The sequence below is a fragment of the Pristis pectinata genome, chromosome 21 (genome assembly GCF_009764475.1).
Source record: "Pristis pectinata isolate sPriPec2 chromosome 21, sPriPec2.1.pri, whole genome shotgun sequence".
Taxonomy (NCBI): domain Eukaryota; kingdom Metazoa; phylum Chordata; class Chondrichthyes; order Rhinopristiformes; family Pristidae; genus Pristis; species Pristis pectinata.
In genome coordinates, this window is record NC_067425.1 from 37,220,406 (window position 1) to 37,235,527 (window position 15,122).

General features: G+C 44.2%; 1 protein-coding gene across 11 annotated transcripts in view; it reads left to right on the forward strand.

Moving 5' to 3' along the window:
* Positions 1-15,122, forward strand: part of LOC127581520 (protein CASP-like) — a 489,061-nt gene that overhangs the window by 420,392 nt on the left and 53,547 nt on the right. For 9 of the 11 annotated variants that reach the window (XM_052035991.1, XM_052035992.1, XM_052035988.1 and 6 more), the window contains one exon: positions 13,951-14,215. The exons of the other annotated variants lie outside the window; for them this stretch is intronic. In XM_052035991.1, the coding sequence (XP_051891951.1) occupies positions 13,951-14,215 (265 nt within the window). The remainder of the gene's footprint in view (positions 1-13,950; positions 14,216-15,122) is intronic. 11 annotated transcript variants of the gene reach the window in all.

Genomic DNA, 15,122 nt, shown 5'->3' on the forward strand with positions numbered 1-15,122 from the left:
CTTACAAGGCAACCTCTTTGATTGGCAACAATTCTGTATACAATGCAACTTCCACTGATGCTTGAAGCCCACTGAAACCAGTCATTGGGTGTGGGACATGCCAGTTCTTTACCATTGTAACTACACAGGGAAAGACAATAAATAAATGCTCCTACTAATCAACCCTCATTGAAATTGTCCATTTCTGACTTATGAAAATATCAGTTTACAGGCTGTTCTCAGGAGCATAACTCTTGAGTGATCCGGGGGCTGCCTGTACTTGTTTAAATTCGCATAAGTGATTTGTAAACAATTTCCATCTATGAGGGCCTCAACAGTGCATCCAGTGCATCAACATCCTGTTGACTGTGTTAGACAGTGAATTTGGCTGGGAGTTGGGCAAATAACTGCAGTTTCCCATGGAAGTAGCAGCAACTTGAGGATTTTTGCACTAAATGAATGAATGCAGAGTCCTGAATTGTTTGCGCCTCCACTCCCTGCATCTCCTGCTGCATTGCTTGTCAACTCTACTGGTGGAACACAAAGTTGCAGTAATTCCCAAATGGGAATGTACTGCAGACAGAGCCAATCCAGTCTGGAGTAATTAGCTGGCTGAGGTGTTCCAGGCTCTTGGATAGGCCCCTCCTCTGCCTCTCGCAACCCCATGTTGCAAACAGAAGGTTCTTCCATTGCCCTGGCATTCCATTGCAACTTCTCGGAACTGTAGGTGACTTTCTCCCTCAAAGGTCAGCAGCAAACACAGACCACAGACTCCGTGTGTGCAGACTCCAGCACCTACCCACAGTTTCACAGTAGAATTGAAGCAAACGGTTCATTATATTTTACCACCATGTATTCTATATAAATATAATTGAAGTTTACTCTAGGATATGTGTGAACATTATGAGTTTTATCTACCCACACTAGTGGCACAGCAGTTAAATTAGTGGACTGGTAATCCAGAGACCCAAATTCAGGTCACGCCACAGGAGCTGTGGAATTTAAATTCTTTGTAGAATTTGGAATAACAATAACATAGTCTCAATAGTGATGGTGACAAAGGCAGCTGATGATAGTAAACACACACTTGGTTCACCAGTAACCCTCAGGGCAGGAAATCTGCCCTCCTTGCCCATTCCGGACTGTACATGACTCCAAACACAGCAATGTGGATAATTCTGAAAATGCTTTCTGGGAAGAGTTAGCAGGCTGCAGAAAATGAGGGAGGGTATTCTAGAAGGCTCCTGAAGATAAGGCCTTGTGGGTTGATATTAGAAACAAAAACATTTTGCTGGGGGTGGACTTGGATGAAAACATGGATGGGTGGGTTAGTGAATTCACAGATGATACAGATGGTGTGGATGTGTAGAAGACTGGCAAAGGATACAGCAGGATATCGATCAGTTGCAGGTGTGGGTAGAGAAATGGCAGATGGAGTTTAATCCGGGCAAGTGTGAGGTGTTGCACTTTGGGAGGTTAAATGTCAAGGGAAGGTACACAGTTAAAGGCAGGGCCCTTAACAATGTTTATGTACAGAGGTATCTAGGGGTCCAAGTCCATAGCTCCCTGAAAGCAGCTGCACAGGTTGATAGGGTGGTAAGTCAGGCGTATGGCATGCTTGCCTTTATTAGTTGAGGCACTGAGTTCAAGAGTCAGGAAGTTATATTGTGGCTTTATAGAACTCTGGTTAGGCCACATCTGGAGTATTGCATTCACTTCTGGTTGCCCCATTACAGGAAGGATGTGGAGGCTTTGGGGAGGGTGCAGAAAAGGTTCACCAGGATGCTGCCTGGATTAGAGGGCAGGTGCTATAGGGAGAGGTTGGACAAACTTGGATTGTTTTCTCTGAAGCAGCGAGGGCTGAGGGGAGACCTGAAAGAAGTTTATCACATTACGAGAGGCATAGGTAGGGTAGACAGCCAGTATCTTTTTCCCAGTGTCGAAATGTCTAATACTAGAGGACATTCATTTATGAGGTGAGAGGGGGTAAGTTCAAAGCAGATGTGCAGGACAAGTTTTTTTCACAGAGATTGGTGGGTGCCTGGAATACGCTGTCTAGGTTGGTAGTGGGGGCATATATGAGAGAGATGTTTAGGAGGCTGCTGGATAGTACGTGAATGTGCAGAGGAATGGAGGGATATGGACATTGTGTAGGCAGAAGGGGTTAGTTAGGTATTTAATTACTGTTTTAATTAGTTTGGCACAATGTCGTGGACCTGTTCTATCCAACAGTCAACAGGAGACAGAGGAACAGATATGTAGGCAGACATCAGAGAGATGCAATAAAAATAAGTTTATTGCACTGAGGGATTTCAATTTCCTAAATATTAACTGGGATTGCCTTAGCTCAGAGGGGTGGAATTTTTATGGTGTGTCCAGGAGAGCTTCATGCGGTATGTAGATAGGCCCATGAGGGAAGAAGCATTACTGGACCTTACCTCGGGGAACGTAGTTGGTCAAGTGGAGGGAGTGTCAGTGGGGAGCATTTTGGAGATTGTGATCCTAACTGTATATTTTAAAGTGATTATGGAAAAGGATAGAGGTGCTCTTAAACTGGGTGAGGCCAAATTCATTAACATAAGGGAGGGCCTGGCAAAGGTATGTAGGATGGGAGCATTTCCTTGCAGGTAAGTCTACATCTGCTCAGTGGGAAGCATTCAAAGGAGAACTAGCAAAAAATCAAGGTCAATGTGTTCCTTAAAGGACAAAAGCCAGGGTGAACAAGTATGGGGAACCTTGGATGTCGAAGAATATTGAAGGTTGCATAAAGAGAATAAAGGAAGCATATGAGAGGTATAGGGAACTAACGACGGGGGGGAGGCCTGTCAAGAACATATAAAGTGCAGAGAGGCGCTTAAAAAGGAAATTAAGAAGGCATAGAGGAGTCATGAGAAATCACTGGCAGACATGATTAAGGTAGATCCCCAGGCGTTCTGTAGGTATATTAAGGACAAAAGAATAACCAGGGAAAGGTAGGGCCCATTAGGGGCAACAGAGACAGTCTGTGCATGGATCCAGAAGGTACAAGTGTGGTCCTAAATGAATACTTCTCATCGGTATTCACAAAGGAACAACTTTGCATCTGCAGAATGCTATGAAGGAGTAGGTGAAAGTCTAATGCAAGTTTCCATAAATAATGAGGAGATACTTGATGTGGGCTAAAGGTGGATAAATCCCCAGGAATTTATCCTGGGCTGCTGCGGGAGGGAAGGGAAGAGATTCCTGGGGCTTCGGCTGGGATTTTTAAATCTTCACTGGCTACCGTTGAGGTACTAGATGACTAGAGGATGGCAAACACTGTCCCCTTTTCAAGAAGGGCAGCAGGGACAGGCCTGGTAACCATAGACCTGTGAGCCTGACATCAATTGTAGGTGAAGATACTGGAAAAAATTCTGAGGAAGAGAATTAATGATCACTCTGAAAGGCAGGGACTAATCAGATATAGCCAACATGGCTCTGTCAAGGGCAGATCCTGTCTGACCAATCTGATTTAATTCTTTGATGAGGTAACAAAGTGTATTGATGCAGGCAGTGCAGTAGATGTGGTTTACATGGATTTTAGTAAATCCTTTGACAAGGTCCCACATGGGAGACTGATTCAAAAGGTTAGGGCCCGTGGGATCCAGGGCAAGTTGGCAAGCGGATCCAACATTGGCTTGGCGATAAGAGACAGAGGGTGATGGTAGAGAGTTGACTTTGTGATTGGATGCCTGTGACTAGTGATGTCCCACAGGGATCGGTGCTGGGACCCTTGCTGTTTCTAATATACGTGAATGACTTGGATGCGGGTGTGGGAGGCATGATCAGTAAGTTCGCAGATGACACAAAGATGGGTGGAGTTGTTGATAGTTTGGAAGGTAATCTTAGGCTGCAGTGAGATAGCGAAGTGTTGGTGCAGTGGGCTGATAAATGTCAGGTAGAGTTTAACCCAGGGAACACTAATGAGGCGAGGACATAGACTATGAATGGTGGGGTCTGAGGGAGTACCGAGGAACAGGTGACCTTGTAGTACAAGTCCACAGATCCTAGAAGGTGGCAATGCAGGCAGATAATGTGGTTAGGAAGGCATTTGGGATACTGTCCTTCATTAGTCGGGGCACTGAGTACAGAAGTAGGGAGGTTGTGCTCCAACTTTATAAACCTTGGTCAGACCTCAGTGGGAGAACCACGTGCAGTTCTGGTCACCAAGGTATAGGGAGGATGTGACAGCACTGGAGAGGGTGCAGAGGAGATTCACCAGGATGTTGCCTAGGATGGAGCAATTCAGTTATGAGGAGAGGCTGGGTCTATTCTCCCTGGAGTGGAGGAGGTTAAGAGGGGACATGATTGAGGTGGATAAAATTATAAGAGGTATGAACCGTAGAACAATACAGCACAATACAGGCCCTTTGACCCACCATGTTGTGCCGCCCTTCAAACCACACCTAAGTCTATCTAACCCCTTCCTCCCACATATCCCTCTAACTTAAATTCCTCCATACGCTTATCTAACAATCTCTTGAACTTGACCAACGTATCAGCCTCCACCACCACCCCAGGCAGCGCATTCCATGCACCAACCACTCTCTGGGTGAAAAACCTCCCTCTGATATCTCCCTTGAATTTCCCACCCATTACCTTAAAGCCATGTCCTCTTGTACTGAGCATTGGTGTCCTGGGAAAGAGGCGCTGGCTGTCCACTCTATCTATTCCTCTTAATATCTTGTATACTTCTATCATGTCTCCCCTCATCCTCCTTCTCTCCAATGAGTAAAGCCCTAGCTCCTTTAGTCTCTCCTCATAATCCATACTCTCTAATCCAGTTAGCATCCTGGTAAATCTCCTCTGCACCCTTTCCAATGCCCCCACATCCTTCCTATAATGAGGCAACCAGAACTGGACACAGTACTCTAAGTGTGGATAGGGTAGACTGCAAAAATCGTTTCCCCATATTAGATATAGATTAAGCCAGTGGACATAGGCTTAGGGAAAGGGAGAAGAGATTTAGAGGGGATCTGAGGGGGATCTTCTTCACCCAGAGAGCAGTGAGTACCCAGAAGGCACTGCCTGAGAGAGTGGTTGAAGCTGGGTCGCTGACAGCAATTAAGGCTATAGATGAGTGCTTGCCACCTGGGCATAGAAGGCAATGGGCCAAGTTCTGGAAGATGGGATTAAAACGGATGGGTGCCTGCTGGTTGGCGTGGACAAGTTGGGTTGAATGGCCGGTTTCCGTGCTGTACAATTCTGTGAACGAGCTGGAAATCTGAAACAAAAACAGAAAATGCTGGAAACATTCAATAAGTCTGAGCAAAAAGAAACTGAGTTAATGCTTCAGGTTGAAGAACCTTCACTGGAGTGTTCCATGCTGAGCATTTCCAGCATTGTCCATATTTATAGGAAGCCAATGAGTTGCAGATCACTGACTGCCACCTTCTGAAAGGGCAGTCAGGGGTGGCAATCAAATTCTGGCCTCACGATATTGCCCAGATCCCATAAAAATGAATTTTAAAAGATTATTGGTTTATTATAAAACATACCTAGATTTCTTGTAGCCTGCAGCTTATCACACTATATATTTATGCAATTATTAGGTGTTTTTCTGGTATAAATACATCTGTACAGGTTATGGTAGCACCTGTGCAGCAACAGTACAAATATAGCAATTATAAGGCAATATCACTACTGTGGTGCAGGAAATGCAGCACATGAATTGCAAGCAAATTATACCCATGCAGGGTGAATATATTGTGGGTTGCACATTGCAAATGCATTTCAGTTCCAGGCATTGAGGGCGTTGTAACCTGGGTGTTATGACTGGTTTGTAGCAGCATCTTATGAAAAGCTCGGTGCCCATGCTTTATAACAGAATGGTGGTCTACAACTCACAATTGGATTGTAGCAACAACGTGTGATAGGGTTGTGGAAGCTGCATATGATCAGGTTGTAGCAGCAACCTGTGACCGGATTGTGGAGGCACAATACAGCCAGTTTATGCCGGCTACTTTGAAGTGAATTGTAGCAGTGCATTACGATCAGTTTGAATGCTGCACCTTGTGATCAGATTTTAGCAGCACTGTATGAGCAGATTGCAGGCTGCACCTTAAGTTCAAAATGTAGACCATGTCAGGAAGGTAGTGGAAAATATCCCCCATCCCACAGCGGATCTGCTCTCCCCTCCTCCCCCGCACCTGCCTATCGCTATCTCTTACCTGCATCTACCTATCACCACCCTGTGTCCATCCCGCCTCCCCTCTTTTGTCCACCTATCACTGCTCTGCTTTTCCCTCTATATGTTGAGCTCCCCCTTTTCCTATCTTCAATCCTGAAGAATAGTCCTGACCCAAAACGTTGACCGCTTGCTTTTCCCCATGGATGCTGCCTGGCCTGCTGAGTTCCTCCAGCATCATCGTGTTTTTCAGCATAGTGGAAAATATTCAAGGATTTGCTCAAAAATTTGTTGAATAATTAACAAATGAACACCCCCACTGACATTTGGGAATCTCTGGTCCATGATTACCCAAAGTGGACAAGGAGCATTCAGGATGGGATTGAGAACTTCGAGTCCATGTATTGGGAGCACACGGAAAAGCTGTGGAAGAGTCTGTAGTTCCCAAATCAGCCTCATCGCTTACCACAGTATCCACAAAACTTTAGTGAATGGTTGTTTTCAGACTGGATGAATGTAAATTTGTTATTCCCCAAGGATTGATATTGGGACCATTTGTTTTAAAAAAAACATTTGTTTTTTTTCAATCCATGTGAACAACGTAGACTTTGGGGTGCAAGGCACAAGTTCTAAATTTGCAGAGGACACAAAACTTGTCAGTATTGTGATCTGTGAAGAGGATAGCGCTGGACTGCAGCAGGATATGAACAGGCTGATGGAATGGGAAGGCGTGTGGCAGATGAAGTTTAATGCAGAGAAATGTGAGTGATGCACCTTGGTAGGAAAATGAGGAGAGGCCGTACAGAATAAAGAATACTGTTCTAAAAGGGGTGCAGGAGCCTCAGGACTGGGGGATGTGGGTGCAAAAGTCATTATTATAAAAGCAGGGAAGTAAAGCTGAATCTTCATAATGCACTACTCCAGTCTCAATTGGAGTATGATGTTCAATTTTGATCAGTTATAGGAAGGATGTGAAGGCTTTGGAAAGGGTCCAGAAAAGACATAAAAATGATTCCTGGGATGAGGGGCTGCAGTTTCAAGAATAGATCAGAAAGTCAGAAGCTTCTTTTGGAGAAGAGAAGGTGGGGGGGGGGGGGGGGGGGGTGTGGTTAGAATTCATAGAATCATAGAAACGTACAGCACACGAATGGGCCACCTCATCCACACCAACCAAGATGCCTGTATGTGTTAATCCCATTTACCCACATTAGACCTGTCTATCCTTCTACGGATTAACATCCAAGACGCATCCAAGCTAAATGACCACTTTTGACAAGGGTTACCTGTGAGATTGCACTCCACAGCACGCTATAAACACACATTTCCAAAAGGAAAAGTCCTGATGACTGGTCATTCTCTCCACAGATGTTTCCAATCTGTAGTTTATTTTCAATATTTTGTTTTATGGCAATTATTTTTTCTTATCTCAATTTGTGTCTGGTAGATTCCTTTTTAAACTGAAGATTAGCTCTGAGGTGAATGTAGTACACACAGAGCTCCTCCCACACTGTACCTCAGTAGGAATGCACTGTGCACTCTTTCTGTATCCCAGACAGCCCTCGCATCCACCTCCTCCAGCTCCTCTGGAACACTCTTCTATCTGTTATCCTGCTATCTGTTGTTCCACTTACAGAAATCTCTGCAATAGTTCTTGTTGTGACTAATCTTTGCCCTGTAAATGCCATCTTTTTCCATGAGCTGCTTTGCCTGCATTGTGCCTCTCCCCACATCTCCATGCTTCTGTACAACTATGCTAAAGGAAGTTTTGAAGTTTAATGTTTCAGCATGGCCATGCAAAATAATCCAAGTATCTACAATCTTCTTCAAATAAACCGCAATCACACTCAGTCTAACTTGTATACAGTCATTATTTTTTCACGCATTCGCCCAGATTTAGCACAGGTAATGCCTAGTTTGTACTGTGGTCATTGTTGTTTCAAGACTCTGACAATGGGTTAGAATATTTTAAGCTACTTGACCAGAGAGTCAAACATACTGTAGTCACAGCAACTTAGAGCAAAGGCAAAATGAAGTTTAATTAGTAGAAAAAGACAGAAAACTGGATGTATCTGTCCAATATACATATATTAGGAGCACTGTAGGTAAGGAAAGGGTAGGTGTACTCAAGGACAGAGGAGGGGATTTATGTATGGAGCAAGATAAAGTAGGTGAGGTCCTTCGTGAGTATTTCACATTGGTATTCAGTGAGGAGAAGGGCATGATGACAGTGGGGTTCCTCGGGTACGTTGAGATTAAAGAGAAAGTGTAGGGTGTCTTGAAAAACATCAAGGTGGATAAGTCCTCTTGGCCTGATGAGGTCTACCCAGGATTGAGGAAAGCAAGGCAGGAGATTGCTGGGTCCTTGTATCCTCTGTAGACAAGGGCAAGGCGGCAGAAGACGGGAGAATAGCCACTGTTGTCTTTTGTTTAAGAAGGGCAATAGGCACAAAGCAGGAAATGATAGGCCAGTGAGCCTCACGTCAGTGGTAGGGAAATTATTGCAGAAGATTCTTAGAGGTAATATTTACTCGCATTTGGGAAAAGCACGGACTGATTAGGCATAGTCAGCATGGTTTTGTGCGGGGGTGTCCTGTCTCTCAAATTTCAGTTTTTTTGAAGAAATGACAAAGATGGTTGATGAGGGCAGGGCAGTAGATGTTATCTCCGTGGACTTCAGTAAAACAATTGATGTCCCTCGTGGTAAGCTGGGGGAGAAGACTTAAGTCACATGGGATCCATGGTGAGTTGGTAAACTGGATCTAGAATCGGCTTAGTCATAGAAGACAGAGGGTAGTGGTGGAGGGGTGCTTTTCTGATAGGAGGCCTGTGACCAATGGTGTTCTGCAAGGACCAGTGCTGGGACCTCTGTTCTTTGTGATATGTATTAATCATTTGGGTGAAAATATAGATGGTCTGATTAGTAAGTTTCTAGACAACATGAAAATTGGTAGAGTTGTAGATAACAAGGAAGGTTATAGATATAGATCAGATATAGAACAGCAGGATATAGATCAGTTGGAAATGTGGGCAGAGAAATGGCAGATGGAGTTTAATCCAGACGAGTGTGAGGTGATACATTTTGGGAGGTCAAATGCACGAGAAGAGTACACAGTAAATGGCAGGACCCTTAAGAGCATTGATGTACAAAGAGACCTTGGGGTGCAAGACCATAGCTCCCTGAAAATGGAAACACAAGTGAATTGGCTGGTAAAGAAAGCACATGGTATGCTTGCCTTCATTAGTATAAAGGTTGGGAACTCCTGTTGTTGATGTATATAACTTTAGTCAGGCCACATTTGGAGTATTGTTTGCAATTCTGGTCGTCACACTAAGAAGGATGTGGAGGCTTTGAAGAGCATCAAGAAGAGGTTCACTAGCAAATTGCCTGGATTGGAGTGTATTAACTATAAGAACAGTTGGACAAAGTTGGATTGTTTTCTGTAGAGCATTGGAGGCAGAGGAACAGAAGTATATAACATTATGAGAGGCACAGACAGGGTAGATAGAGTCTTTTTCCCAGGGTGGAAATGTCAAATATTAGAGGGCATTGATTTAAGGTGAGAAAGGGAAAGTTTAAAAGAGATTTGCAAGGCAAGTTTTTTTACACAGAGTGGTAGGTGCCTGGAACGCACTGGTGGGGCAGGAGGTAGAAGCAGCAATGTTTTGGAGGGATTTTGACACACACGTGAATAGGCAAGGAGTGGAGGGTGCAGACAGATGAAATTAGTTGGGTCAGTGCAGACATGGTGGGCCATGGGGCCTGTTCCTGTGCTGTGCTCCACTGTTCTATTCCTGTTCTTGCAAGAAGTTCATTGTTGGGAATTCACTTTTGAGAAACATTTTTCAATTCTCTGAATTATTTTGTGGTGACGTGATTATGATTTCCCACCCAAACATATTTATTTCCGAATAAACTATTTTTCCATGAATCCCTGTAATAGTTCATTACATATTTTCATGATCAGCATAATGCCAACTTCAATATAAATTAACTTAAAGCAATAATGTTGAAAACTGTAAGGTTTATCTAGGTATTCACTGTCTGAGAAGCCCAAGGGTTTAGAGCCAATGATGTCACAGAGCTGTACAGCACAGACACAGGCCCTCCAGCCCACCACGTCCATCCCGACCTTTTGGCCCATCTACACCTATCCCATTTGTCTGCATTAGGACCGTGTCCTTCTATGCCTTGATAATGTAAGCATCTGTCTGAAAGTCTCTCTAACATAGTGAGTGTATGCGACTCCACCCCTTACTCCGGCAGTATGTTCCAGATATCAACCACTCTCTGTGTAAAAAAAACCCCTTTAAAACTCCTTCCTCTCACCTGAAACCTATGCCCTCTTGTTTCTGATACCCCTACCATGGAATAATGTTTCTGACCATCTACTCTATTTGTGCCTCTTAACTTTATACACCTCTCACTTTGCTTCAGGTAAAACAAGTGCAGCCTATCCGCATAACTAAAGTTCTCCAATCCAGGCATCATCCTGGTGAATCTCTTCTACACTGTCTGCAGTGCAGTCACATCCTTCCACTTGTGTAGCAACCAGAACCACACACAATGCTCCATGTGTGGCCTGGCCAGTGTTTTGTAAAGTTGCAACATTACATCCCATCTTTTATGCTCTATGCCCTGACCTATGAAGGCAAGCATGTTGTATGTCTTCACCACCTATGAATCGACCTGTGCTGCCACTTTCAGGGAACTATAGACTTGGACCCCTTGGTCTCTCTGTTCACCAATGTACCTAGGTGCCCTACCATTTATAGGTGACCCCACGTTACAGTCATTCAGGTAACAGAAATTCTCACTAATGGAATCCACACATCACTACCCAAAAATTTGAGCCACAGTACAAAATCTGTGACACAATATAAAATTTGCTCTTATGGAATTTATGGGGAGAAGTAATAAATAAACACAAAGTATGAAAGAATGAACAAATCTTGTCACTTCTTATTTTGGGTCATTCAATACTGTGGGGCAATAGGACTTGGACATGATGTCACCACACCGACTGTGTGGCTGTCACAGCCCAGTCCCTCTGACGTGTGAACAGACATCCCAGAACGCAGTGCTGCCGTGCTCTTCACTTGCAAGGCATTTTCTCTGATACACTGCATTGAGGGAGGCCGCAGTAGCCATGGCCAGCTCCTTAAAGTAATCCCTCCCTCACTTCCACTAAGTCACCACGCTTTCACCCATTACCCCCAGAACTTCTACACCACCTTTCTCCTATGAATACCAATCCTTTCCCATCCCTTTCCCGATATCTCCTCCCTGAACCCTTTCCTAATCCACGAGCCTTGCTGCGTGTCAGAGGAATTCCCTCACAGATGAAGAGCGACAGCGCTGCACTCTGAGAGGTCTGTTCACGTCCTCAGACCGGAGAGGCCGTGGCAACGGAGGGACTGAGCTGTGACTGCCAACCCTATTAACATGATGACATTTTATCCACATCCCATTGCCCCACAGTATTGAGTGACTCAAAATAAAAACTGACAAAATTTGTTGTTTCTTTCACACAAGTCTTGTTCATCTCCTGAGTCGACTGTTGCCCTCAGCCGTCAAATAACAGCCGTGGGTCACTTTGTCATCACTGATAAAATGGTTTAATGTGAGAGAAACCCATCCTGTAGAAATGCATCTCTGCTGCTTGTACCATGGGATTCAATGGGAAAAGGGGGTTCGCTTTATCAAAACACACAATGGGGACAGTTTTCTGGGGAGGCAAGCCTTCTGTAACATGGCGCTCTCCTGTACTGTCCATGTCCTACCCCTGTTTGCTTTCTCAAAATGCATTACCTCACACTTGTCAGAATTACATTCCAACTGCTAATGCTCCACCCAGCTTTCCATGTGATCTAACTGCTGCAACAACCTCCCTCACTGTCCACAACACCATCAACGTACATGTTATCCACAAACCTACCTATCACTTTTCTGTTACAGGATGAGACTGGGAAATTAATAATGGGCAATGTTAATATTGGCATGTATTTCATGTCTTCTACCTTGAAGGCCAATTCAAAATTATATATGATATCTTCTATTTCTCCATTACAGGATGAGACTGGAAAATTAATAATGGGAAATGGAGAAGTAGTAGATACTTCAAATAATTTTGGATTGGTCTTCATGGTGTAAGAAATGAAATAACATCCGAATAATAATACACAATCAGGGAATTAAAGATGGGGCGGGGGGGCACTACTTAAAGCAATCCCTATTGCTCGAGAAAATGTACGAGGCAGACTAGTGGGCCAAAAGGGGTAGCTTTTCAAAGAAAGTAATGCAGAGGTAATAGATGTATTAGTTGTAATTGGATTAGAAAACACAAATGGAACACCAAGAAAGGAGAGAGTTAGGAAACAGGAGACTGTAAGCTGCTTTGTCTCCTATCTGTTTTTGGTAAAATGCTGAAATCCATTATTAAGGAAGTAATAGCAGGATATTTGGAAACATAATCAGACATTGAAGCAGGGTTGGCATGGTTTTATGAAGGGGAGAATGTGTTGACAAATTTGCTGGAGGGTGTACCAAACAGGAGGAGGCATTTACACAGAGAGGAAATTGAACAACCATTGTGAAGTGAGGCCAGTTAGAGAGTGAGAATGCAAACAAAACAACATCACAGTTACAAAATGCAGCAGGCTTCAACTGGCCCTATTAACCCCTCAGCCAGATGACATCTATAACTGATCACAATGGCATGCTGTCCTCAGCCCGTCAGTGATATTCCCTTTGTCTTATCCATTCCTCCTCCACCTTCCCTACAACTTGCTTCTCAGTTCTGATGAAGGGTCTTCAGCCTGAAATATTTACTCAGTTTCACTTTCCACAAATGCTTCCTGACCTACTAATTTTTTTAAGCATTTTGTTTTTATTTCTAAGATGAAGACTGACAAGCATTTAACTACAAGAGAATCACGGGATGTGGTGTGAGGCCAGGATGAGATCAGACGTGATCTTCATGTAAGATCAGGCTTGAGGGGCAGATTGGCCTGTGCCTGTATTAGCAGAAGGCGAGTGTGCAGGTACTGCATGTAATTGGGAAAGTGACCATGTCACCAATTCTTGAGAGTAGGAAGCTAGAGCTTCAGTTACATAGCGCGTTGGTGTGACTGCACCTGGAATATTGTGTACAGAACTGGTCTTCTTGTGCAAGGAAAGATGTTAGTTTGTTGACTGCAGTTCAGAGAAGGTTTACTAAACCAATCTGTGGAATGGTGGGACAAGCTAAGATTGTATCCAGTGGAGTTTAGAAGAATGAGAGGTGACATAAAAGAAACACGTAAGATCCTGAGTGGTCTTGACAGGGTAGATGTGGAATGGATGTCTCCACATGTGGGAAGATCTAGAATGAGGGACGAAAGGAGAATGAGAACTATTTAAAAATAATGGGTTGCCCATTTAAGGCAGAGATGAGCCAAAATGTTTTTTCTCTCCGAGAGTAGTGGGTTTGGAGCGCCTTAAAGGGTGGTGGAAGCAGTGCCTTTGAATAAGGCAGAGGTAGATTGGATTGCAGAGTTAGGTTACAATCGGATAAGTCATGATCTTATTAAATGGCAAAGGAGGCTCGAGGAACTTGGTGACCTACTCCTGCTTCTGATTTATATATTTGCATATCCTGATTTTGCAGGCCTCTGAACCATTTAATACTGGGAGCATTTGATGTGTCTCAAATAAGATTTTTTGTATATTTGCAATCACAGCAGCCTACTAAACCAAAAAAAATCATACTGTTCTTCAGGTTAATGGATAAATATGGTTTTTTCCGTGACTTCAAGTTGAATTGTAAGGTTAACCTTTTTTGTTTCAGCTTACATGAAGCGACGACACAGCTCAGTGAGTGATGGTCATGGGAGTGACTCTTCAGTGGCTGGGCTAGACTACAGCCAGAGTGCCAGTCCCCAGCCACAGGTTCATCTGAAGAAGCCCCGAGTGGTGCTGGCCCCAGAGGAAAAGGAAGCTCTGAAGCGAGCATACCAGCTAAAGCCATATCCGTCCCCAAAAACCATCGAGGAGCTTGCTGCCCAGCTAAATCTGAAAACAAGTACTGTCATCAACTGGTTTCACAACTACAGGTGAGAGTTGAATGCTGTTGCTTTGGATACAAATGGCCCATGCCAGTGGCTGGCTTTCAGCCAAACAGGGAGTCCCCTTTAGGACCAAAGTGGTAACATTACAGGGGGATCTTGATCAGCTAGGTAAATGGGCCAAAGAATAGAAAATGGCATTCAATCCAGATAACTGCGAGGTGTTGGAAAGTCAAACCAGAGTAAGACTTTCAGACTGAATGGTAGGGACATGGGGACTGTTGTAGAATAGAGGGATCCAGGAGTGCAAGTGCATAGTTCACTGAAAGTGGTGGCACAGGTAGATAAGGTGGTGAAGAAGGCGTTTGGCACACTGGCCTTTGTCAGTCAGGGCACTGAGTACAGGAGTTGGGACATTATGTTGTACTTGTGCAAGACATTGTTGAGGCTGCACTTGCAGTATTGTGTAGAGATTTGGTTACCCTGTTCCAGGAGAGACATCACTGAGCTGGAATGAGTGCAAAGAAGATTTATGAGAATGTTGCCAGGACTCGAGGGCCTGAGTTATAGGAAGAGGTTGGCCAAGTTAGAGTGTAGGAGACTGAGGGGTGACCTTATAGAGGTGTATGAAATCATGAGGGGCATAGAAAAGGTGAATGCACTCAGTCTTTTTCCCAGGGAAAGGGAATCAAAACTAGAGTCTAGGTTTAAGGTGAGAGGGGAGAGATTTAAAAGGGACCTGAGGGGCAACTTCTTCATGCAGAGGGCGGTGGGGATATGGAGCAAACTGCCAAAGGAAGTGGTTGAGGCAGGTATAGTAACAACATTTAAAAGACACTTGGACAGGTACATGGATAGGAAGGGTTTAGAGGGATATGGGCCAAATGCAGGCAACTGGGACCAGCTTAGATGGGCATCTTGCTCAGCATGGACAAGTGGGGCTGAGGGGCTTTTT